Raw genomic sequence first — 27,198 nt, 5'->3', positions numbered from 1 at the left:
TTTTCCTCTTCAAAAAATGTGTGCTTCTACAGAGAAAATATTTAGACTGATACATTCTAGATACGCTCCATTGTGTGTGTGTGTGTGTGTGTGTGTGTGTGTGTGTGTGTGTGTGTGTGTGTGTGTGTGTGTGTGTGTGTGTGTGTGTGTGTGTGTGTGTGTGTGTGTGTGTGTGTGTGTGTGTGTGTGTGTGTGTGTGTGTGTGTGTGTGTGTGTGTGTGTGTGTGTGTGATAGAGATACAGTACGTGTCAGTGCTATGGAATGTTTCCATTAAAACCAGGAGAACGCGGGAGTGTTTCTGCTCAGTCCCTCACGGCACCCGAGACGTTGTTCCCACACTGTGATTGCTCTGCTCTGTATATTGCGCATCCCATTTACGTCCTAAATGACTCCGACCGCTCATGTAGAACGAGTTGCCATCAGGCTGTTGGGTAAACATTTCAAATAGCTTTCACCAAGAGCTTGTTATGATCAACTCTGTGGACATGGTCTCATTCTGCTGCAATGGCTACTTCTGAGAAGTACTTCAGATGAGTTGCAGTAAGACTGGATGTACAGGTTTCAGATAATGAAAATGAAAATCTGTTATGTAGCGTTTAGTTACTGAAGATAACAGGTGGTTGTTGTTGTAAAGCCTGAATCCCTCTAAAACATAACACATTTTTGCATAAAGAAAATGAATACTTTTAAAATATTTTTAAGCAGTTTTTTGGGCTATGTAATATGTCCGATGTTTTTCTTAAAGGTTCTTTCTTAAAGTTTCACCTATTAGCACCTATTTCCAATCACCAAACATGATAGTCCTCGTGCGAGCTGGCCTGGTCCCCATCCTAACGTTTAAGGCATCTATATTGTTTCCTGTATAAAGACCCAGTTTATACTGTAAAAAATGAATACTTTGAATATGTCCACTGTCCAGTAAGTTACATTATTGTGTTTTTCTACTCTGTATAGTACTGTTACTAGATTTACTATTTATTTACTAATTATTAATAGTCTGATTAAGTTTTTTTATTTTAGTATTTTTTCGTTTTCATTTATATGTTAAAGTTGCCAGCAGTGAATCACCCCTTTAATTACTTATTGTCAGTAGCTGAGTTAAAGGAGAACTCCGGTCAATTTTAACATTGAGCTCATTTTTTTGTACATTTGGAGTGCTGTCAATACAGAGAACAACGACAAAAATCGGTGTTGCCTACACCGTGTTATCCTCTTTTTAAAATTTGCACCCTGTTGACTTCAATGGGGCAAGTTTTAAACCTGCTTTTAGGCTCTTAACATCCTTGATGTGTCATTACAAGTGCACAGGTCATGTGAGTGATTCCTTCGGAGTGAACGCGGGTGAATCTGACTGCAGTAGATGTGAAAGATATTAATAAAAATGATGTTTATTCAGCCAGCGCACATACCTGTATTTACATCCTGTTTTCGGTCGAAGTCCACAGTAATCGATTGTCGAGTTCACGCGCGTGATCATAGGTACTAAACTTATGCGCGTGAACTCGACAATCGATTACTGTGGACTTCGACCGAAAACAGGATGTAAACACAGGTATGTGCGCTGGCTGAATAAACATCATTTTTAATATATTTCTTTCACATCTACTGCAGTCAGATTCACTCGCGTTCACTCAGAAGGAATCACTCACATGACCTGTGCACTTGTAATGACACATCAAGGATGTTAAGAGCCTAAAAGCAGGTTTAAAACTTGCCCCATTGAAGTCAACAGGGTGCAAATTTTAAAAAGAGGATAACTCGGTGTAGGCAACACCGATTTTTGTCGTTGTTCTCTGTACTGACAGCACTCCAAATGTACAAAAAAATTAGCTCAATGTTAAAATTGACCAGAGTTCTCCTTTAACAAAATGAGTCCTGCTAAACGTCATGAAATGTGATATGCAAAGCCAAAATGTGCAGCCAAACTGATTTTCATATCTCCATCTCTTCGGGCCATTGTCATGCACAACTGTACTGGGTGAACAAACACACAAGATGATCAGACAGCCTGAAAGATTGAGTGTTGAGTGCCTGACACGACTACAGGCTGTGTTTGCTTTGCCTTTCAGTGCGTTGTAGTGCCTGTAAGACATGATGCTTCTCTGCTTGCCTGTAGAGCTGAGCTTTCTGTTCAGGGGATGTTGCTCGTATCATTTGAAGTCATGGCCTACTATTCTCTTGTTGACTGCTTACGATGTGTTGGCCAAACATTTGCGTTTGCATACTTGTAAGTATGTTTCTGGCCTTGGTTAACTCGCACTTTGTTGGGAAAGCCCTGTTCGCACTGGATTAGTATTATCTGGGGACCTCGTGAGATTTAGAAATTTACCCCGGCACATCTGAGTTTCGTGTGGCACATTCGCATATGCAAAGCCTGTGAGTTTACTCGAATTTACAGACTTATCTCCCGGATATGATGTCAATAAGGCTATTGTCTTGTCGTTATTATAGGTCTAGCTGTATGATCATAAACAGAAGAATGTTCTTTACCTCATGCTGCTGTACATGTCATCCATCTCCATCTAATTATGGTTTTCAGCTTTCTCTTTCTGCAAATTGTATAGCGATATGACCCAGCACCCAAAATACTATCAAAACACTCCAACGCTCCATTCTTCACGAAAGATGGATAACAAGCGCACAGGAAACAAAGACCTTCAAAAAATTAAATACGACCCCTCCAAATCACAGAGATGCTGATTCGCACGGGACTAATATCATCACAGGACCTCGGTGTTCGGCGAAATGTGATAAGTCATTTGCGGGGGGATTTTTACTTTACAAAATCACAGACATGGCCGATTCACACGGGATTAAGATCACAGACAACCTCCGCAGTTATTGCAAAAGACTAGAGGTCACCTGGTAATACTAATCCAGTGCGAACAGGGCTTTTCAGTGTATTTTAGATGCCCTGATCTGGAGCATTGTGTTAAAGCCATAGTAAGGCGTGTGTGTGTGTGTGTGTGGTACATGCACAGATTTCAGGCAGATGTTGTTTTGGCTGGTGCTTAGAAACAGTTTCACACAAAACATATCATTATTAAATCAGAAGAGGGCAGAAAGAAATTGCCAGATGTATAATGTTTAGGTCAGATGTGTAATTTGTATTCATCAATATTGTTTGGAGTCACGAGCGTGATTTCTGTTTGCACCTCGGTGTGTACATTTGTCATTGGCGCTGAGGAGGTTTGATGAGGTCATCTGTGGACATGGCTAATGGTGTGTGTGTGTGTGTGTGTGTGTGTGTGTGTGTGTGTGTGTGTGTGTGTGTGTGTGTGTGTGTGTGTGTGTGTGTGAGTCTAAATGGAACATTATAAAACGCTAACATAGCCTAGATCTTTCCCATGGACTCTCTGATCTCTTTTTAAACGGTTTATCCAAAAAAGAAAATTGTCATTTTCTCACTCTCTTGTTCTTTCAATTCCACATGATGTTTTCTTCCACACAATTTCCTCCTTTTCCATTAATTGAAAGTGTGGACAGATGCTGTTTAAACCAGAACTAGTCGATTACATGTGCTCTGTAATCATGTCTTCTGAAGTCATTCGAGAGCTGTGTGTGACAAACAGGCCTAAATCGTGATCATAAATCATAAATGATCCTTCAGAAATCAGTCTAATATGATGATTTGATGCTCAAGAAACCTTTCTGATTATTATCAATTGTTGAGTTCAAAAGAAAACAAGGAAGTGAGATTTGAGAGATGCATCAGAGAGGAAGATTTTCAGTGGATAATGATTAAAGTTTTGTGTCAGGAACAGGATCAAATTACCATATGACAATTAGGGCTGGGTACCGAGTTCGATACTTTTTAGGTACCGACCGAATTGCCTCGATACTATCGAGTATCGAAAAATGACTTGTTTTTCGGTACCAGATTTCGATACCTAAGGGGTTAACTCGTCAACGTCAGTGCTCAAACAAATACATATGAAATGCACAACGACACGCCTAAATTCGCTCACGCACATACACGCAAACTCTACACACACGAGACGCGCGGAACTCTCCGCACATAGCCTACTCTTATGAGACGCGCGCGCGCACACAAACTGTCCACGCACATTCTCATGAGACGCGAGCCTATGGACGCGAGCACACACACACAAACTCGCGCACATACTCAATGACACGCAAGCACACACACTCACAATACCCTAAAGATGTGGAAAAGTCGATCAAAAGTGTGGCTACATTTCTCCAGGCTCGATGCCAACAGCGTGCGATGCAGTATTTGTGGTAAAATAATGGCTGCAAAGACGGTACCGCGACAGATATGATGAAGCCCTTGACAGTGCACGGAGTAAACATAAGAGCAGAAAGTTGCTGCGTCTTCGACTGGTAAATGAAGAGATACCTTGTTGATCACTCTGACTGTGTTTATATTGCAATAATGACCTACTGAATGTACACTGCCGTTCAAAAACGTGTTGGTCAGAATTTTTTTCAGTAAGCATGCATTAAAGTGATCAAAAATGACCTTCCAAAAACTGTTTTCATATTTCAGCTTTGACAACACAGGAATAAATTACATTTTGAAATATATTCAAATAAGATTTTAAATTGTAATACTATTCCACAATATTACAAGTTTTACTGTATTTTTGATGAAATAAATTCAGCTTTGGTGAGCATGAGCTCTTTATAAAAAAAATATTTTGTACCTTATGTATAAGGAATATTTTGTTCCTTTGTGCTTTTTTTGTTCCTTTGTGCACTGACTAAGGAGCATGAGTCAAACTGAAAAAATAAAACCAAAGTTTTTCTGAGGTAATGTGTTATAATCTTGTTAAAATGGATTTCATAAAATTGGTATCGAAAAAAGTATCGATCAGGAACCGGTATCGAAATCAAGGTATCGGTATCGGTATTGGTATCGACATTTTTTGAACGATACCCAGCCCTAATGACAATATACAGAAGATTTGAAATATAGTGTTTGAGTCCTTTAATTTGTGTTCATTTCTGGAGCTTGACTGCATACATACTTCCAGTGAATAAAAAAGAGCAGCTGGGACGTTCTGTGAAACCTCTGCTGTTGATGTGAAGGAGAGTAAATGATGGATAAACTTGCTTAAATTCTAACAGCTAGAATGAAAGCTCTTGCTTGTTAACAGTTATTTTTAGATCTCCATGTTGCCAAATGTCCTCCTTTTGAGCTAGTCATGTTTCGGGGTTTTATCGTTACTGTTTTGTGAAAAGCAACTGTATGGAAGCAATTTTTAAAAGCAAAAATAAGCTCATTTTTGCTTATATGTTTGTTTATATTGCGGGAGGCCCGTAGCATTTACTGGGCGACCTCAGTTTGTGTAACATTTGACATTTGAGTCCGTCCGGCAAATCTCACATCTGTGCCGACAGCTTTGCTCCGTTGATACTGTGCTTCTGTGACCCACTTACCTCAGCATCTGCCTCTCTTTTCCCCACCGTTTCAGCATCACACTCAAATCCTGCTTATCAGCCCCTTCATCGCCATACAACACAAGCAAACAAACGCTCATGTGACAATCTCACTTTTATGACCGTATAAGCACGGATTTCACAACAGGAGTTCGCCTCTGTAATGAAAGGGTTTCGTGGTTTATGCTGACTTTTGCTTCAGCGTGTCGTGTGAAAACACACGTTGAAGTTTGCTAGGTTCCGGTTGAAAGGCGGACGGGGACATCTCAAGGTTTATGTCTTTATCTCGCACGTATGGGGGGCAGTGACGTAAAGCTAATTTGGTAAAGACGTTCTCAAAATCAGGTGAAACGGTAAAGCCACGTTTCCGCAACGGTAATCATGTTGCGGTGTCCCATGCAGGAGTATGTGTGTGTACAGACAGTAAATCTTTGAGGCCGATAAAAGGACCCGGGAGGAACTAGAGCAGAAGTAAGTGACTGTCAGACAGACCAATCGCTGCAGCTTCAGCCCTTCCTCCTCCACAGCTGCGGTTCCTCAAGCACCAGGGACACGCTTATATGATGCATATATGTGTCATACATCACACTGCGTTTAGGCAGCGCCTGCAGAACGCTGCACAAGACTCTTTTGTCTCCCTCTGAAGTTTCACTCAGGCCAAATTCTGCTGTTTAATTCAGAATTTGCATAGTGACTAATTTTAGTAGCATCATTTCCTGTTTCACACACGCACAGGCGCTGTGCTGTCAGCTGTGAGGGCTCATGTGTGCTGCATGTGGCGCTTCATAATCGGGATGAAAATTCGATGCGTGGTCGACTTTATTTCACAAATAATAACATGCATGGCTGAATTACAAAATATTTCAGTTTTGTGTCTAAAGACAATATGAAGATATTTAAACTATAAAAAACAGATGATGAGAAGAAAGAAAGGTTTTTGACTTGAAACGTGTCCATTTCAAATCATGTGGTTCATTTAGTTAAAGAATAAGTTCAAGAAAGTAGAGTATTCAGCTGTCATGAATGACTCTTACAAGTCTTCAGTTCAGTGCAAATGATGGCAGTGCTTGAGTGATTTGTTTGCGCTGCCATTGATCAGCTTCGGATCAATGCAAATTCGGAAATGAAGTGCAATCACAGTCCGTATTGTACAGTGGTGTTCATTATCACAGGTTCAGATTGCAGTGGTGAAAAATGAGCTTGTTGGTAGATAGTTTTCTCTTCGGTCAGCGTTTGCATCTTCAGCGACGGGTTGTATTTCCAGGGTGAGAGAGATGGCACATCTACAGTTCTGCTTTTCGGCTACGCTATAACTCATTAAGGAACATCAGACATTTCCTTGCAGAACCCGCCTGTCCATTCAGCCAACGTTTCTCATGACCCGTCCAGTAGACTCTTGGAAAACAAGTGTTTGGCCACAACAGCAGCTCGTGTCCCCGGAGCACTATCAGTTCGCTATCCTCTGATGGAGACACGAGACATTACAAAGCAGAAATGAAGCCAGAGACGCGGTCTCCAGTCGAGCAGTCGTTCCCAGGCCCGGAGCCGCAGGGCTGCCTTGAACTCTGCCTTCTCAGGGCTAATTAAAACCACTTCTCTGGACCTCAGACATCACGAATAACCACTTCAGTTAACTTCGCTTTTTACTGCCCTAAAATATTTTGGATCAATGACGATGTCTGTGGACAAGACAATGACAGCTATAAGTAAAGCAACAACACATGCCTCACTTTTCCTCAAGATCTGGCTTGAGTAATGCCGTGAATATGAGCAGCGGCGTAACGTGACGAATCCAGACCACAGCTAATGTTCTCGTGTGTTTGCAGCGTAAAGGATGTGTGCGATTCAGATATGATTTTAAAGGGATGGTTCGGAGTAAAATCAACCAAGGGTCCTTTGCACCATGACCTCGAACCAAACACCCCCCAGAAGCCTTTTTCCCCTTGGTCGAACATTATTAAAGTTAGAGCTTATTTGGAGATATCAGCCGAATGGCGCTGACGGATCCAAGGATGTATCGCGTAAATTACCCCACTAATAATGCCCAGAATGGTACCAAACTTCTACAAATAGGTTCTGTACTCATAAAACAAGGCATTGGAAAGTTTGTAAGTACATCAGGAGTTTACTTAAATAACACTTGCCTGACGGCTAATGCTACTGCTAACGCGGACACCGACGTCACTTCAGTGTTTTGGGAAAAGCATGTAAAAGTCCTGGCAGAAAGCGATGCATAAGGATGTAGTGTAACGACAAATGATTTCTTTTTTCTGAAGTGTTAGCAACTTAGTGTTAACTAATAATTGTAGCAAACTGGTACTAGCAACAAAATATTAGTGCCTTCCTGGAACTGAGCGTCGGTATCCTCTGTTAGGGCCGGCTCACACAGAATGCATTTAACGGCAAAAACGCGAGCACGACTGTTGAAGACCTCCGTCTAGCGCGTTTACATTGAAAAACCATGGAAGAGTAGAGCAGCGAATGGAAAAACGTGTTCTGTGTGAACAACCCCATAGAATTCCTGATTCCAGAGAAAACATCCAAGACCACAGAAAGACATACACATTTAAATACACACACACACACACACACACGTGCCTCTTTGATCAAGCGCTGTGAAGCCTCATATAATGCTCTGCGGGACGTTTGATTTCTCATAGCTTATTGCAGTAGTAGTGTTGCCATCCGCTATTGGATTCACTAGGAATGTAACACACAGCATTAATGTAACTATAACTTTCTGAGATCTAATAGAGAAGGTTTCAATTCATTTATTGTTTAATTGAACACAACAAACACGTTCCACAGGCGTTTCTGTAGCTGATGTCTCATGGGAATGTGTGAAAGCTTGGATGCGGTCGCTAGTACTGCAATATGTTATTTGCTCTTTTCCTAAATCTCTTCCTGGCATTGACTTCTTGCTTTTGTGTGTGTAGCACACCACCATTTTGTAGCTGGGTTGGTCCTCCAGACTCCTGCTGTAGGTCTGCAGATCCAGGCAGATGGTAGACATGTTCCCCGCGTGCAGTCAGCAGGCCCAGAAACTCCCTCTGCGGACGCGCTTGGCAAACACTGCGCTTTTCAAAGGCACGGGAACGCCATCGCTAACATCACTGTGCCAGCCTGTGTGTACTTGTTTACTTCAGTTTGTCATTTTCCTATAATAGGTCATGCATCGAATTATAGATTGCTGACACATTGTTCACATCATAGGCGTTATTGGTGTTGTTTTCAATGACCGATGGCGATAGAGCGAGGTCGTATTGTCAAGCGTTACTGATATAATTAACTTTTCTTTGGCATTTGGCGGAAATACACATTTACATTTTAAAACGCATCCTGGTAATGCCCATGTTTTCATGTTGAGATTGTTGCTGAAAGAGGGAGGAGGGTCTGTTTTATCTTGGGATGAAGTGGGAGCTGATGATGTCAACCTCCTCATTCCTGCTAGTGTGGGCGGCTCAGATTAGATCCTCTAACAGGGACTGAATGCATGAACATATGCCGATTTCATTACAACACAAAACTGCAGCCAGTTTTTCACAAAATGCTCTTTCAAATAATATAGTCAGGGGTGCACATAACTTTTTTTTTTTTTTGTCTGGTTCTCAAGTGAGCACCTGGAGATGCTGTTTGGTACTCACACTTTACGCAGCACTCATCCTTCAAGCTGCCTAAATGCCTAAATATAGGTTAATCTACAGAAATCATTTGATTTGATGCTCAAGAAGCATTGATTACCTCCACCAGTGCTGAAGCAGCTGTGCTGTGTCATATTTCTGTGACAAATGTTTTCCCAGGATTCTTTTTAATGAAAGAAAGTTTAAAAGAACAGCATTTATTTGAAATATAAATCTTTTATAAATGTATAAATCTTGTGTAAATATTTAATGTCACCTTTGTCTTTGCCGGATAAAAGTATTCATTTCTTTCAAAGAAAAATCGTATTGACCCCAAACTTTTGAAGGGTTGCATAACCCGTCCCTCACAGCCTAAAAAGGATCTTCATAGTAACACCCTAGCAACCACCCAGAAAATCGTTTGTCACTTCCCTTTACCAAATAAAGCTTACACTTCTTTATTTTCCTTTCCTAAAGTAAAGGTGAAATGCAGAGTAAGGGGTGCTGAACAGATCTGCTTTACTCACCGCGCTATCGAAGGGCTTTGCCCGTTGTGTTTTGTCACTGCAGTTTTGTATTGGAAAGAGTTGTTCCTGAAGGTCTGAGTAAACAGCCCGAATGAAAGCAGTGCTGGCCGTGGTATGAAAGTGTTTATGGTGCTCAGGGCCAGAGACGTTCCTTAATGAAGCCAGTAGGCACTTCTGGTTTTCCTCCTGCTAATCAGCCTGTCATCTCAGTGTTGAGGGGGAACCAAACCTGCTTTCTTCCTGTAACTACTTTTCCCAGCAAGTAGTGGTGTAGCGTGACAAAAGTGCTATATATATCTCTACTTTCTTTTTTGTCACATTGTCCACACACAGCTTTACAGTTGAGCGAGCTGAGATAACGCTTTCTCCTAAAATATTCTCTCATGTTAGGCAGTCAATCTTAATGTAAATGAACTGAATCAAAAAGAGACAGACTTGCAAATTCACAGTTTCGAGTCCTAGACATTTGCTTTTCATCACTGTGTTCCAGTAAATTACATAAAATAGACTGCAATGAATATAGTGTTCTGTTTTTTAAATGTGTAATCTTAGTAGTTATACATTTTTATTTATTTATTTATTTTATTATTATTATTATTATTTTTTTTTACAAATGAATTATATACATGTAGTTTAATTATATTATGATTTTAAATTTATTTATAAATTGTCCCCTTAAATAGCAACATTGTGTTTGATTTTAATGTAACTAACTACTTTTTCAGAAGAGTGGTCTCTTTAAAACTACTAAAAATCATGAGTATGTAAGGGTTAATGCCCGACGAGGTGTCCATTGTCAGGTATTAATGGATGACGGCGAGGCGTGAACCGTCCGACGCGCAGCGGACGAAGTTCATTAATACCTGACAATGGACACCTCGAAGGGCATTAACCCGCTTATACCATGGTCACTTGCCAAATAATTTTTTTTTAAAACATTAGTTTATATTTTAATTAGTTTTACAATCGAAATCTAAAGTTTTTACAAACAATAACTTGGTTTCCCTGGTTACGCCTGACGGTTTATTTACTAGGTGTCCTCTATCACTTTTTAATGGACACCCTGCAGCCAATCAGAATCGAGTATTCACCCAGACCATGGTATAAAGTTTGGTAAGTTACAGTTATTAGTTTCCTTTAATGTTGTACTGTATCCACAGACCTGAGATCAGTCTGGCCTTTGACTTAAGCCTGTGACACACCAAGCCAACGCCACAGATCTAGCGGTGTCGAAAGCTAGTGTCGCCTCTCGTCGACCGCGTCCCAGCCAAAAAACTGCGCTTGAACACCAAAAGAGCTAAAGACGACTGTCAAACAGCAAGTAAATAACGGCCTATATCAGCAGGCGAGGTGTTTGGAGATCATCCTGCCTTTGGGCCAGAAGTCGTCTTAACCTTTGGTTCCAGTTTAGATGATAGAGGGTTTGTTGTCTGTTACATCCGTCGCTCCAAGGCTGTTCTCATCCTCCCTTCCTGAGTTTTCTTTGAGTCTCCTTTACAGGAGGACTCGCTCTCACTTCCGGTATCATTCCTGCAGTCGTGGTGTCCAGTCTTTGGCATCGAGACGGCCTCACACTCCAGATAAATGGCTAAAGGTGCAAAAAAATTACATTGTATTACACAAGTAAAATATTTTATTTTTTTATTTTTTTAACCCAGAGGGGTTTGTGAAGCTCAGTTTGGGAAACTGCATTACAGCACAGAAGTCTGACAGAATTTGTACTTTCCAAGTCTGTTTTTGTTGGCTTGTTCATGGTAATAAGTGGAGATGATGTGAAAAACAAAACTCCCCACTTCCCAAATGTTAGCATACACTGCAAGGCCTGTGTGTATTTAGCAGTGTGAGTGAAATGGGGCACTTTTTTTTTCTTTTTTTCTTTTTTTTACAAATACATGAAATAAGTGTTTTCATCTCCATTGCTGAGGGTCACTTGAGCGCAGTGAATAAAGCTGATCGCACACACTTAAAAGACGTGCTGTGGGTAGAAATGAGGCCTGACGACTGTACTAATGAGCACATTTAAATACAGATTTATGAGGGACGACTTCGTTATCTCAGTCTCTCCAGTATTAAACGAGGCAGAAATCCCACAGGCTTACACTGAAAGACCCGACTGTCATAGAGACTTGGGGCTCTTTTGACCTCAGACACCCCCAGAATACCCTAGAAACCTTAGCAACGCCCTGGTAACCACCCACAACTCCATAGCCTCATGGTGGTGAGTTTTGCGATTTCTTAATGTGAAAATCTAGTTAATTGTATACAATAGTCAGTTTGCAATGAAATGAAAGTTGTTTTTTTGGTGTGTTTTTATGGTTTCTGGGTGTTTTTCTTTGTCGTCATAAAATGCCCTGTTCTTTTGAGTTAATCTGGATTGTGTAATATAACGAATGTGACCAGATATGCTATAATCTTCAGGTACAGCAGTGATTAGATTGCGTGAAGATGATGTGCTGACCTGAATGTGTCTGTCGTAGTTACTGCGCCAGAGGAAGCTGAATGTTTTTCTCTCTTCATCTGTGCCTCCATCAGCGCTGCACATGAACACACACAGCATGAGAAGTGTGATGGCAGACTTTGCTTTCACACTGACATTTGCTCTTCGTTTAGAGGATGTGATGAGTGATGCTCAGTGACCCTGCGTCTGGAAGTTTATAGTTTATCAAAGGGAAAGTTCACCCAAAAATGAAAGTTGTCATCTTTTACTCAATCTCATGTCATTCCAAACCTGTGTGACCTTTTTGAAGAGTGTTTCTACTGAACTATCCTTTTAACAGCAGAAGTAGTGCATGCTTTTTTCTGAAGTGTTAAGGAAGTCTACTACACATTGAGAGTGAATCTGGGAAGCACCGTAGGCTTTTATATGCACAGAGGTCAAATCAACGCCCACAGCTCACGCTATCTCTTCTAGTCTATATAAAAACACATGAGCTTGTGAATGGCTCAACATTGACACACTGGCAGTATTTAGTAGCTGAAGCACCCACACACATTTAAGCAATAAGCCCCGCTCCACGTCGTGCCTAACAACGCCCCTTAGCTGTTCTAAATCCACTCTAAAACACGGCTTCAAGGGGCTTATTGCCTTTATAAAACGGTTACTCCATAAAAATATTCATTTTAATATTTGTTTTATTCATAAAATAAACACCAGCAACAAAAAATATAACGTTATAACACATTTATTCCTCCGCCAAACAATGCAGTTCCAAAGAGGTTGCTAAGCAACACATGCAGCAACAAAGCATCACAAACGGCAGTTGCGCGGTAACACTAATGTAATGCGGTCACAGGTGTGTGTTTGTTGAGTAATATACAACGGCTTCGAGTGCGGCTCAACCAATCAGAATCAAGGACTGGAACTATCCGTTTTATAAGCAGACATTATTACTCACGCTCTTATTCACCAGAATATTGGGAAATTAGCAACTACATTTAATCTAAAGGCAATCTGACGTGTGCGTTTGTATATACACAAATGTTTGAGGTTGGTAAGATTTTTCAATGTTTTTGAAAGAAGTTATATTCAACAAGGCTGTTGATTGATCAAAATACAGTAAAAACAGTATTTCTGTATTATAGACTAACTTAGTGACCTTAGAAGTGAAGTCTGTTATGTGTGTGCATCTCTGTGGCACATGTGAAACTCTGAAATCAGTGTGAAAGTAACACTTGCCAAGCACCACGTATCGGCACAACCGTGAGCAAATCAAATACACTGAGTGACGTGTGTTTCACCTACTCTGGGGTCTTCAACTCCACTGGGGCTTCATAACAAGCTCCTTGACTCCCCATCACTGGATCTTCACACTGCCACTGAAACACGAAGCTCCTGGTGCCGTGTGAACGGGACCCAGAGGCATTTGCTTTTCAGTGTTTTTCCACATTTTCAGCTAATCTCATATTTAATTAAAAGCTCAGCAGCTGACGCCGGTTTAATGCTGGCTTCCTTTGGCTCCGTTTCCCTGCCCGAGTGTGCTTCAGAGCGAGGTGAGAGGATTGCTCGTCTAAAAACAGCAGCTCACTCATAATTGATAAGGTCGTGTGGAATAATGGTCAGATATCTGCCACTAAATGCAAGCGCAGGACTTTTTAATGAGCTCATGCTGCGTTCCCTCTGCAGTTCTGGCAGAGGTGTTCAGCAGCAGTTTCTATTCACAGGAAGGGGCATGATGTTCTTCCTTACAGCATCGTGAGAGGACGGCCTGCCTTGAGCTAGAGATTTTGACGAATATTTGGCAGAATATCAAAGCTGTTGCTTTGAGTAAAAGTCCATTTGACTTCACTCTTTAGTTCAGTGTGTTTAATTGGATTGAATTAAACACTGATCCCTTGATCTGTTTGCATCCAGCTCTTAGATGTGTCTGGTGTGGATGTAACCGAAACTCCATATGACATTTAGGGCTCGAGACAGAGGGGGGCTTGTGGTGATTTGCTGTCTTCTCAAGCTCATATTTCTGTCTTTTGACTCACCCCTGGGCGTCCTGATCTGGCCAGTCACAGAGAGAACGATGAGGTTTATTCTCCATTGTGCCTAATAACTACATTTAGCCTTTGCCTTATATTCCCAATATAAAGCATTCTCTCATATCTTTTTGCTTAACTATGAAAGAGTTCAAAATCTTAATTTATTTAGTCTTCGAAGCCATTGGAAAATAACCGCTATAATACCTGTGACCGTATATAATTTGTTGCTTTGCAAATGTAAATAAAGTACAGTTAGGCTAATGGACTACTTCACTCAGCTGAAGAGCTGCTTGTGATGGCTGCTAATAAATTAATTTAATCATTTATTGAACATTCATGTCTTCTCATGTTGCTGTTGTGTCTACGCTCTAAATAATCAAGGTTCTTTATTGGCATCTGTGGTTCCAGGAAGAGCCTTTAACATCCATGGAGTCCTTCCATTCCGCAGAAAGGTTCTTTAAAGGTTCTATAAATATTCTTCGAACAAAGGAAAAAATGGTTCTTTTTAAGAACTCTTCATTGGGTTCTAATAAGAACCTGCGCCTCAAGGCAGTTTTTAAACCGAGACCAAATAAAATGGTGCTCTGTAAAACTGAAACGGCGTACCTCAAAACGACGAGACTGCAGCACAAGTGTTTGGACTATTAAAGTGGATTTTTACACAGCACTAAAACGGTTGCCAGTCCAATATTTTGTGCTTAATACGGCTGCGTTCACACAGCATTCACTTTTTTTACGAGCTGTCGTGGGTGCGAGACTCAAACGTACTCGCTACAACCGCTAACAAAGCTTTTAATGCTGTTGTTGGTTAGTTGAAATATCTAATGGATGAACTCGCGTCTCGATTTTACTCATTTATTTAATAACACGCTGTCAATCGTTTAAAACCGCCACGGTTTTCTGGACACCACGTTTGACTCTTCGCTAGGGCTACCGCTAGCGTTGGTAAGAATGTGCGGTTGTGACTTCAGCTGTTTGATCTTACAGCTGAATGAACACATTCAAGCTGCTACTTTAATCTCCTGCCTGAACAAATCATTTCAGGATTCACACTTGTAAGCAATTGCTGCTGTAAATCCCCAAAAGTGTCTGCATTCACAGCCATAATAAACAGCTTTTCTAGGTTAAACAACTTTATTAGGCCTACACTGCATAAACCACCTTATCTTTTGTCATAAGTAGTATCATAAGGTCAAAGTTCATATATTGGTTATGGTTATTTATTGGTAAGTTAACCAAAGGATAAATCAACCATTCAGAAAATAAACCGTACATTAACAGGAAAGAAATAGGAGTTCGATTATTTGATTAATCGAAAAAATAATCATTAGTTCCAGCGTTACCTGAAAGCTGCTTTGTGGAAACCAAAATGGTTCTTCAGTGGCTCTGCTGTGCAGAAACTCCCTCTTGGGATCTTTATTTTTAAGAGTGTAACAATGTTGTAAGCATGGTGGAGTCACTGTAGCTACTTTTTTTGTACTTGTCTCAGCAATAACCTTTGAAAATAGGTAACCTAGTTTTAGTGTCATTTCCTGGGTATGCATTGCTGGCAGAAGAGTACAGACTTTGGATTATGACTACAATGTCAAAAGACGTGCCAAAAATGACTATCAGCACTAGATATCACTCTCTACCAAAGCAGTTGTTGCTTTCAAATGCAGTTGTCTCAAAGGAATTAAACAGCCAGAAAGTGAACGGGCAAGTGCAAAGGTCCCTCTCACGGTCTCCATACACAACACGTTTGCATTGAAGCTGATGCGGCACAGGCACAGCACATGCAGCGAGGTCAGATTACCCGCCCTTCGTTCAGAGCAGATCCGCCAGCACAATAGCGGTTTTGTTTGCCTTACCGCTGCAAGACCACTGCGCATTGTGCAGAACGGTGAGAACCAAAACCAAAACAGTGGAGCAGAACTGGACAAACCGGTTATGCTGCTTTTGTCACCGATACCAGTGTTTTTTCACCTCTTTTATGTCCCGGCTTCACCCTTTCCCAAGTTAATGTTTGTACTAAGGAATCCACATTGCATCTGTCAGAGATCTTCCTGTAGGTTTGTGTCTCTAAAGCGATCTCTTGTGCTGGATTATTGAGTGGCCTGAGCCCCTGCGGCATCGGGGAGATGTGCTCGTCAACGAGAGGCTGAATGAAACGCACACCCAGCCGTCCTGCTGCTCACACACAACCTCTCACCTCTGAACTGGACACACACACACACACACACCTCACCGGCGAACCGGACACCTGACCCCTGCTTACGCCCAGACACATGTTTGAGCTGGCCCAAGAACAGGCCAGATCAGTACAACATGATTACAGCACTGCTCCTGCATTACAAAGCAACTTACTAAATGCTTTTTTAAAGGAATAGTTCAGACCAAAAAAATTCTATTTTTAAAAAAACATATGAAGGTCTAAATCCGTAGAACACAAAAAGAGAAATTCTGAAGAAATGTAAAGAGAGAGTTCACCCAGAAATGAAAGTTTTGTCATCGTTTACTCGCCCTCAAGTTATTCCAAACCTGTATGACTGTCTTTGTTCTGCTGAAGATATTTTGAAGAATGTGGGAAACTGAGCAGGTCTTACATAGTATTTAGTTTTTCCTACTATGGAAGTCAATGGTGCCCCAAAGCGGCCTGGGTACAAACCTTCTTCAACCATCTTCCTTTGTGTTCAACAGAACAAAGACATTCATACCGGTTTGGAACAACATGAGGGCGAGTAAACGATGACAGAGCTTTCATTTTTGGGTGAACTATCCCTTTAAATCACTAGATTTGAATATCAGGAAACACATGGTTAGAAAACACGGGTGGCTTTGGTTACTTCTGCTTTGACCTGATTGACTTCTAGTCAACCGCTCTGACACGTTTCTGTTTTGAAGGTTATATTTTCAACTTTACACTCATAATGTCATTTTTGCTTTTTCCTTAAGAAGTCCGGTTATTAATGCTCTTGACTGAAACCCCCTAGAGCAGGACTTTCCACGCTGACTTCCTTGTATTGAGTCAAATAATCTTTCCTGCAGTATTACCGTATTCAAGCAGAACTTGCCCTACATTACTTGTGCCAAGTGATATAGATTTCCCAGAGAGCTGTAACTAAACTTCAGATCATCAGCTCACGCGCAGACACCCTGTTATTTTCAGTTCTTCCCTCCAGACTGCACATTCTCAGGGTTTTGCTTGATGTTTTCTGTTTCTCTCTCTCTCACTTTCTCCCTGGCCTTTTCTGTTCCCTCCAAACGTGGCCTAATTTTCAGATGCATCGCCCCAGCATTCCTCCGGCGAGCTCGGTTTGGATCAAAACGCTCCGTGCTGAAGTGTTACCCAAATCCAGCTCGCCTATAAATATCTCCGGCGTTGTCAGAAACCGTACATTTCAGTCGGATCTGACACGCTACACGCCGGTCGCGGGTTCATAGAGCTGTGCGACAGGATCTGAAAACGTTTCCTTCTCCCCGTCAGGAACTGAGAAGTGTATACGTCAGCAGCACCCGCAAACAGGCTAGCACATATTAGCGGGGGCCGTTTCTTGGAGACGCTGGTGCTCTGGTTAGCATTACGCAGGCTCAGAGATGGCAACAGTGCTTTGCATCAGAGACGCTGCAGACGAGCTCTTCCTGTTGTGAGCAGAGAGTCTCGATAACCGCAGACTGGGGGAGGGGTGCAGGCCAGCAGAGCCCTGTTGTATTTAAAATGTGGCCATTGTTTAATTGGTCATCAGAGCCCGGTCCACATAGCTGCGGGAAATGGGTCAGTGAGTTCCCACAAGAGCCCCGGAGCCACTGATTCACAGCCTTGATCTTCTTCATCAGAGCCTTGCTGAAATCTCACCAAAAACTCACTCAATTATATCGTTCCAAACTACAGGCTGAAAGTCCCTGGTGCACTTTTTCATGCTGTTGTATTAGAAAAATGTGTATTCAAAGAAATGTATATAAACAATGTAAAAAAAAAAATCACACTTAATTCTGTGTGTTACTTGCCATTTCTTGGTAATTGATTGATATTTACTAGCAATTTCTGAGTAAAATTTGTTTCTACAGCAATTTTTTATTCTGTATACAAAGTCATACAATTATGTTTGAGGAACAGACAAAAATCTTTTGCATATTCACACTTGACCCTGTCACGTACAAGACACTGAGGAAATAGGGCTGTCGCCATATCAAATGTTGACTACACAGTTATCATGGCTAAAAGAACGACAGCAATATTATTGAGAAATCAGTCGAATTCAACTTTCTTTCTCAATTTTGTGTTTAAGCTTTTTTTTTAAGCCAGTTAATCACTCAAAATTTGAGTGTAGGGAACCGACACTGTACGGAAAGACCTTACTTTTGATCAGGACTTCCTGCATGTCTATTACACACAGTCCTGAACTCTCACACACACACACACACACACTTTTCTCCGTACACTTGATTTTGTGCAGATTTTGTACACAGATTTCTTTCCAAAATAAGACTCGTCATAAAATGGGGTGTCAGCTTCTGCTGCTGGATTATTTACGATGATAATATGTGTAGTATTATGTTTAACATAATATTTCCTTCTTTTTTTTTTTTAAATATGATGGTTGTTGTCAATACCAGTGTATTGTGACAGTGTATGGGCAACACAGTTTCATAGTTCACAGTAACTTGTTTTAGTAATTTCTGTTTCCTGTAAACATAAGCCTAACCGACAGGGTAACCACACGAAACTACGTATTAGCTTCTGAAATTACCGCTTTTAGTAAATTGGGCCGTGCACTTTTCCCACCGTTTTCCCAAGTTTTTCGCATCCAACTATTCAATAAAGAATTTTTAAATTCTCATTATTATTGACTATATTAATTATTTGTTGCTGCTCTAGATTAATGCGAAAGAGCAATGTTGAACAGTTTTGAAGCACTTTTCCTCTAACGCATTAAAGAATCCCGTTCACCATTTCCTGTAAGCTTCTCAAGTCACGTTGTTTTTTTCAACTATAAGCCTGTACTGTCTTACACAGAAATCCAGTGGTAAGTGATCTGTGAAAACCATCCCCAGAACAGTGGGCTGGGCTTTACAGTGCCAGCATGCGTGTGAAGGGCTTCCTCCTCCTCCTCCACGGTTCTCTAGGTGTGAGTTTTACCCCACAGGTGTTTTTCTCTGGAACATTTCCGTCCTGTTTTTATGCCACATGATCCCGGTAACCTTGAGGCGCTGTCGTTGTGTAGCAGTGCTGCGGTGTCTGTCACAGTGTCCACTGTTTTCTCCCCACCATACTCCCACTGTAACCATGGCAATGGCAGTGGCCCGAAGGGTTAAAGGCTTCCCGATGGGCTGGCGTTTTCCGGATAAAGAGAGCCGTGTGGACGGGCACAAAAGAGGGAGGACAGATTGTGGGAGGTCTGTTTGATGTGACAGTTGTGCCAGTCGGCAAATCTCTCTTGCCCCTTCCCTGCCCCCTCATACACACATACACACACACACACACATTTGGATGCGCCAACATGCGCAGTTACGATACGTGAGAAGAATAGTTTCTAACTAGATTTTTACAGTTTTGGTGCTTGTAAAACTTTCCGTCGCTATGCTGGAGTGTTGTGGTTGGTTGCCAGGGCGCTGCTGTTGCCAGGGCGCTGCTGTGCACTTGCATTTCTGAGTGTTTTTTAACCTGTTGCTGTGCAGTTGCTAGGCTGTTCATGAGCTGTGCTGATGGAGAGAGACCCATGAACGGGTACAACTCACTCACTGGCTCTTGAATATTAACTTTGACAATAATATCTCCTGTAAGATCCGTTTTTATCTTTTCTCAAATTCCTTTCTTTTATTTTTTTTTTATTGTATTGAATTACGTTTTGATAAAATTTTCACAATCACAAAGCATGTCTAATCAATTGAATTCATAATGATAATTGAAGTAGTAATTTATTATAATTTTTACAATATGAAATATGATTATTTTTTTCAGAAATCCTTTGTTGTCTGTTTTAATGTTTCTAGATATAAGATATGATTTGATACAAATTGATCAAAAACGTTAATCAAAGAAAGCCATAAAACATTAATGATTTAATCTTTTAAAATGTAATCAACTGACAATTAGCCTAACAATTCCTGTTATTGTGTGCCGAACGAAGTGCTGCCCAGCAGAGGTTTACGGGTTTCATGTTTAGAGGGGCGTTAATATTCACAGAAGATGGCTCATATTCCGATTTGATTAATTGCACATCCCTACTATTGATTTATTCATCCAAAATTAGCCAAACTCCATGACATTCATGTTATATTCTATTTTCATGACTGTATTCTGTGACTCCGTCTGCATTTTCCACATCGCAGGAGTTATAGGGCCTTGATAGGACTCTAAAAACAGCACCAAGAAATGGTATTCACTATTTGAATAACTTAAATGTCAAAAAATTTTGAATACATTTTTTAAATGTGTAGCTTAACAATTACACAACCCAATTAAACAATTAATTTGCCACTATTTTGCTACAATTGTAGTAATTAATCAAATATTCCGAATGCTTGTGTTTTTGTAGACTGAGTATGTGACATGTTTTGAGAAAATGCTTCGTTTAATATACAGAAACCCTGAATATGCAAATTATCCCCGCCTCCACTCACTCACACCAGCTCTACCTGATCCATTCGCTCAACTGTTGTAAACGCTACACAATGCCAAGTGGAAATATTGGTTTGAATCAGCCAAATAAGTTTGAAGATTGAACCAGAATCTGAAGAGGAAGAGGAAGAGTGAATTATACAGACTCGTCTACAAGTCGATGTATCAGAATGACACACTTGTTCTGAAAAGCCTTGTTATTAAACAGCTAATAATGCTAATGCTAATGCTAATGTTACACAAAACATATTCCCGTTGGCCATCTCGGAGTCGGACAGCTGCTTTCTGTATCAGTGTCTTTAGAAACGCTTTGAACATCATAGAAAGCCATGAGCTCTGCACGTTGATGGGATGGGTTACATGTTCGTGACGGTTTCGAAGCGTGTTTTTGAGACTGTCTTTGGTTCGCTTCAGTTTTAGGGAGGAAAAAACTCATCAATGGTGTCGACTGATGAATTTGCACTTGGTTTGTCTTAAAGATCAGTAAAAACTCCACATAGACATATAAACAACATCAAAAGCGTTCGCCACAGGGGGTCTTATCCGCATTGCTAATGGTCATAAAAAGGTAATATTGGTTGATCTCTAGTTGCTAGTTAGCCCTGGATCTCTGATATCCTGGTCTCTAGATTTGGCTCAGGCCCCTCCTTCAGTGTGTTCAGTGTTTTGCTGCGTGTAGAGGCCATGTGGTGTTCATTACCATCGGCTTGGTGAGCTGCATTGCTCCTGAGAGACATCCTCATCCTCTCCGAGGGATGTATCGCATGGCACGCGTCACATGATGCCGTCAGCGCCAATAGGACGTAAAACCATATTTTCCCATGCACTACAGATTGCTAAATTATGCATGCCTGTGTTTAACCCTCAGGAGAGTGAATGCCTAGAATGAAAAGAGCAAAAAATTGCAATTTGTAAGAGAAATGTGCAGTAGCGGTTGTGCAGGCACTCAGCCTGGACTGGATGCTGAATGATCTCTCAGCTCTTCTGGACTGCTCGTGGTCCTCAGCCTCCCCCCCCGTAGCTCTTACACACTGTGTGTGTGGACGAGGAGTCGTCTTCTCGTCAGCTACGCTGATTGCATCAGTATTTCCCTCCGCAAGTGGACGTCACCCGCCGCGTGTTTATTATGCCTGATAAGAGGAGGCCTCTGGAGAGCAGCGTGTTCTCATTCGCTATCACTCTCTGCACAAACTTTCCGCAACAGCCACACACAGTAGTTGTGAAAGTTGAACGGCTGTGACTGTCATGACCTTACGAAGCCTTACCAAGGGTTTCACTAGTCTTACACATTTGCACTCTTAACATTGCTTCCAGAAAGTGCTGTTTGACTATTTTCTGTTGAACCGCAAGGCGATATTTTGCAGAAAGTTCCTGCTGTTCTTTTCCATAATTTCTTTGCCAACATTAAGGGGATATTGAGCTTGAAAATGCCAAAATACAACATCAGAAGCACTGTAAATCTAGCCCACGTGCTGGATATCACTTTATTATAAATAAAGTGCGAAAGAAATTACGAGCATGCGGTGTCGTCGTTATGATGTTAGTCCGTAAATCATCAAATTACCAAACACTACCAATCATGTAACTGGTGCGTCGTGTGTTTGCTGGGAAGGATTTGCATGCAGACTGTGTGATCTTTATTCTGTTCATCAGGAGCGGTTTACATATGAAAAGTGTGGTACAAAAATACAAACAGGAAATATGACCGAGAGGGCCCTGACTCCGCAGACTCACAACTGTGTGTGACGGTTTAGGAAGTTCTCTTAAAATATCAGATAATTTGACGTTTTTGTGAGAAGGCAAGGTTAGTTCAGGCAGTAAAATATCATGCAAGTGGTAGTTTTTCAAAGCCAACTTGAAGACCAAGAGTGCACTCAAGTTTTAAACTCTTTATTTGTCACTGACCCATACCTGCTAAAAAAAAAAAAAAAAAAAAAAATTCTATTATAAAGAAATCTTGACCACTATTTCAAGGACAATTAAGAAGAAACCAAATAAAAAGCTTTTATGTTTTTTAATTATTCCATAATTTAATGAGGGCCCAGTTCTGGGCTCCCCCTACCCTGGGCCCGGGACAACAGACCCGTTTGTCCCCCCCTATCGGCGGGCGTGCCCACAGTGACTTTCATTGAAGGAGTGATTGTTTGGATGCCCTCGGTCCAAACACTCCTGCACACGTGATGAAGAGCTGTGCTGCGCCCGTCCGAGGAGGAGGAGGAGGAGAAAGGTCACATTCTCCACACTCCTCCACAAGGATCTCATTGATGCAGCCGCATTCCTGTGTCTGTGATGTAATCCCGCTCCTCTTCCTCATCAGATTCATCACATGGCCTCGAAACAGCACACGTAACAACTGGTTGGAAACGGAAATCTCTCACCCTTTCTCTCACACGTCTCCCCTTGACGCGCTGCAGTGCAGCCAGAGGCTGAGAGGGCTTGTCTTTCCTCCTGCACTGCTCGCGTCTCCTCTGTGCGCTGAAATCCATGTCTAAAAGCAGACACTCTAGACGACCTGTCACAATACCGCAGGACTCCATGTAATCACCACACAGTGTGTGTGGAAACACAATGGTGCGCCTGGACCTGCTCCAAGAGGAACGAGGCTCGAGGCCTGTGCTTTTACTCTCCCTAAATGATTCATACAATGTGATGATCTCTTCATTCATTATCCAGAAGTATTGACCTGTCATTTTCATCAAACATTACCCATGTATGCCTGACCTTGCCTAGTGTATTACTGTATCAAGTGTGTTTAATATCTAATGACCGAAACAACTGCTTCTATTGTCTGGCGCAGTGTAGCTTAGCGGTCAAAGATCTGGGCCTCTTACCAAAAGATTGCAGGGGATGCACTGATTCTGTTGATTATCTGCCGTTCTGTGATGGAGACGGGTTATTTTTATATTCAACTGATCAGAACAGACTGTAATTGTTTACTTTCTGCTTTTGAAATAACTTCATCACTATTAGGCTATGGAAATAAATATGTATTAGGAGTATAGTTAGTATTATAAATTGTTGTAGTAGTAATAATATACAATAATAATGCTATTTTAACTTATTACTAGTAGTAGTTAGCCTGGGTTTCCCCCTGCTGCCTTGTGCGCAGCGCGATTTTTATTCCCGCTGCTAGGCAGCCTGGACACCATGGACCAGATTTTCCCCTCAAAAAGGGAGCCAATCACAGAACGGGGAGGGAGCAGCAAGACGATGACGATGTCTATGCGACACACCGAAGCAGTTTGTTTATATCTATGGATCTAACATGGCAGCAGACGCGAAGCTACCTTTCGATGCAGCCTTAGATAAGTAGTTTAGAACGCAAGTTTATTTCGTCGTCGAATATCTGTCGCTCTGCATACGTCATCTGGTATAATTGAAACGATTGGCTATGAGCTACGTACAGGCGCATTTGATAGACATTCGTAGCGCCCAATAAACGGCTCTGGGCATTCGTAAACCACGCCTCAAATACGAGAAAATGAACATGTGGTTCCCAGACCTGAGACGAGGTCTGACGTTAGCCAGGCTAAGTAGTAGTAATATTTTTATTTAATTTATTATAAATTAATTATAAACAAGTTGTTATTATAAAATAGTATTACATTTGTATTAAAATTCTTATCTTATAAAATTATTAGTAAATATTTATGAAACATTATTTCTGTTTTTTTAAGCTATGTTTTTCACGTAATGAAGCTCATTAAAAAGTAATGTATCAATGTAATGTATTTAATGTCAAAAGAATTATCATTTATTGCCTGAGCATCAGACTTTTCTCCTGCAACATCTGATCATATTTTCATTAATACTTTTTGAGAATCGCTTACAATCGCTCTAAACAAAACCAGTCAATCTTTAAATTTCGTAATTGTTTTGAGCTCTGACGTGTCCAAATATAGCTGAAGCTGGAGGATATCATTGCACAATTGTACATATGTACAAAGTCAACACTCTTTGATTTCACTCTTTGATTAACTTTTTTTTTTTTTATGGATGTTATTCCTAGAAAGAAAGATTTTTCTTTGTAATCTTTCCTTCAAGTGTAGTGACTATTTTCTGTGAATCACCTTTCCTGTGACGCTGATGTGATGTGGCCTATTGCATGATGTGACGTGGCCTATTGCATAATGTGAACCACTAACCAGCCGCCAAAGAGACTTCCAGCCATTGCTTGAGTGACTTTCATTCAGTCGGGCTTTGTTCCTGATCCAACTGCTTTTGATAAAAGTTCAGTACTGCATTTTTCCTGTTGAATATCCTGCGTCAGATTCACAAAGTTAAATACATTGTTGACCAACAAGTCACCATGACTTTAGTCAACGGGGACTGACATCCTGTGAAAGGTGCAGAACTGAGTTTCAGTGGCCCTGGTTTTATGACGACAAACGTTTTTTGATAGTTTTCAGCTGATTTCTGTCAGCCGATTTCAGATCACTCGTACTTCTGAATAGCAATAGCTGTGGCGCCTCATCTAAATGCAGATTGAAGGGCTCTTCATGACGGTCCACACACTGACCAACACCAGAGAATGCTTGTGTGTACAGCAGGCAATTGTTGTTGCCACTGGGTTTGGATAAATAGAGCAGCACCTCGTGAAAACCTCAATTCACGAGCAAACCTTGGGCCGCCCTTTCTGATGCCATATCGAGGACTTCTTTCCATTTCAACAGAATGAAAGGACATTGTATAATGATGCTGTTTTTCAGGCCGACCGTGAATATAAAGGTTTTAATGAATGTTAATGTGCTCCTCCCAGTGCTATTGTAGATTGAGTAATTGTCGCAGTATGTTTATGCCTAAGAGAGTGTTAATCTCGCCAACAAAATTACTGAAGGGAAACATTCATTTGTTCATTGACAAAATCATTAAACCCGTCAACAGCAAACTGACAACAATGGGTCAAGAAATGCACCATGATGATAATTGGCAGATTTTAGTTTAATTTCTAGTAATGCACTAGCAATGTTTTTAGAAAAAAGAAAATGTAAAATTCAGCTGTGATCATAACATGTAGCTCACGTTGTGAATGTTGATGCAACAACGCACACAAGCAGACATGTTTCACACACTGAATTGTTTGTTGATATATCAAACACAAAATCATGTTGATACAATTTTTCAAAATTAGTGAATTTGAAATTTAATGACGAAAATGAAAGCACATTTTTGCCAAAAGAAAACAACTAAAATGGCACGTGTGTTTTAAATAATTTAGAATAAAAATTAAACAAGTGATGTAAACAATACCTACTCAAAATCAATTAGGAATCGTAAAAAGCTGATTCCTTGCTCAGTGTAACTAAGCTGTAAACCAAGCTGTTTTGGCAGCACTATCGCGTATCCCAGTGTTCATTTCCTTGAATAATTAACGTTGATGAGATGCTGATCTTGTTCTCCTGCTCGCCTGCAGTGCCTGAGCTGTCGTGAGGATGAGCAGCAAGCGGAGTCTGTTTGTGCGGCTGGTGCCGTGCCGCTGCCTGCGGGGCGAGGAGGAGACCGTCACCTCGCTGGACTACTCTCACTGCAGCCTGGAGCAGGTGCCCAAGGAGATCTTCGGCTTCGAGAAAACCCTGGAGGAGCTCTACCTCGACGCCAACCAGATCGAGGAGCTGCCCAAAGTACGAGTGCGCTCGCACCATTCACACGCACTCATTCACACGCTTGCACTCGCACCATTCACACGCTTGCACTCATTCACATGCTTACACTCGCACCATTCACACGCTTGCACTGCATGTCTCCAAAAAGCTTGTTTAGTGCTTAGGCGGTGAAACGTGACTTTTTTTTGATAGTTGGCAGTAGGGCTGTCGATCTTCCTCTATAATACTATTCGAATTCCATTCCTTATTTTATTTAATATTCGAATAATATTCCAATATTAAATGCTCAAATTCATCCTATTATTAATATTTACGACATTACACAGTCTTATGGATCGCCAATGCCAATGCAAGTTGATCGGTCTCATATCTTCACAGATAAACCGTGTCAGTTTGTCTGTTATCGCCTTTTGGCGGACAGCTGGTAAGCCCCGTGATGAGGAGAGAGGCAGAAAATAAGTAATTCTTGCCTGTTTTAGCGGCGGTTCCTCGGACAGATCGTCTAGCTTGTCAGTCAGGGTGTAGCGTTGTCATAAAAAATAACGTATATTTTTCTCTCCGTTTTGGCCTTCCGTCCACACTGAGACGGCGTTTTAATTAATGAAAACGCACTCCAAAGTGGATACATTTGAAAACGCCGTTTTCACGTTGTAGTGTGGACTGTGAATCAAATTGTCAAGAGTGGTGATCTCCGTTTCCGTGGAGACATTGCTCTCCACGATTTTTTACAGTAATGTTATGATGATAGGCCTACAGCGTGGATAACGTGCACAATTGTGTTACGATTCAAAAACTTTATTCATCACAAGAAACAAAAGCATTTAATTTTCACATGCGTGTAAGCCAAGGCGGCGAGAAAGGCAAGATTGCAAAAAAAATTAAAATATACAATTAAAAAGCAATATTCGAATAGGAACTTCAGCATTCGAATAGTATTGATTTTTTTAATATTCGAATTATATTAGAATTTCGGAAT

At 41.1% G+C, this 27,198-nt stretch overlaps 1 protein-coding gene across 2 annotated transcripts in view; it reads left to right on the top strand.

Annotated features, from left to right (window-relative positions):
• The window catches only part of erbin (erbb2 interacting protein), a 68,245-nt gene that overhangs the window by 6,266 nt on the left and 34,781 nt on the right, over window positions 1-27,198 (top strand). For both annotated transcript variants that reach the window (XM_084399953.1, XM_084399952.1), the window contains exon 2: window positions 26,033-26,240. In XM_084399953.1, coding sequence (XP_084256079.1) covers window positions 26,052-26,240 — 189 coding nt within the window. In that variant the 5' untranslated portion in view covers window positions 26,033-26,051. The remainder of the gene's footprint in view (window positions 1-26,032; window positions 26,241-27,198) is intronic.

Source organism: Rutilus rutilus (genome assembly GCF_951802725.1).
Source record: "Rutilus rutilus genome assembly, chromosome: 25".
Lineage (NCBI taxonomy): Eukaryota > Metazoa > Chordata > Actinopteri > Cypriniformes > Leuciscidae > Rutilus > Rutilus rutilus.
Note: the sequence above shows the minus strand (reverse complement) of the source record. Positions and strands in the feature narration are given on the sequence as shown.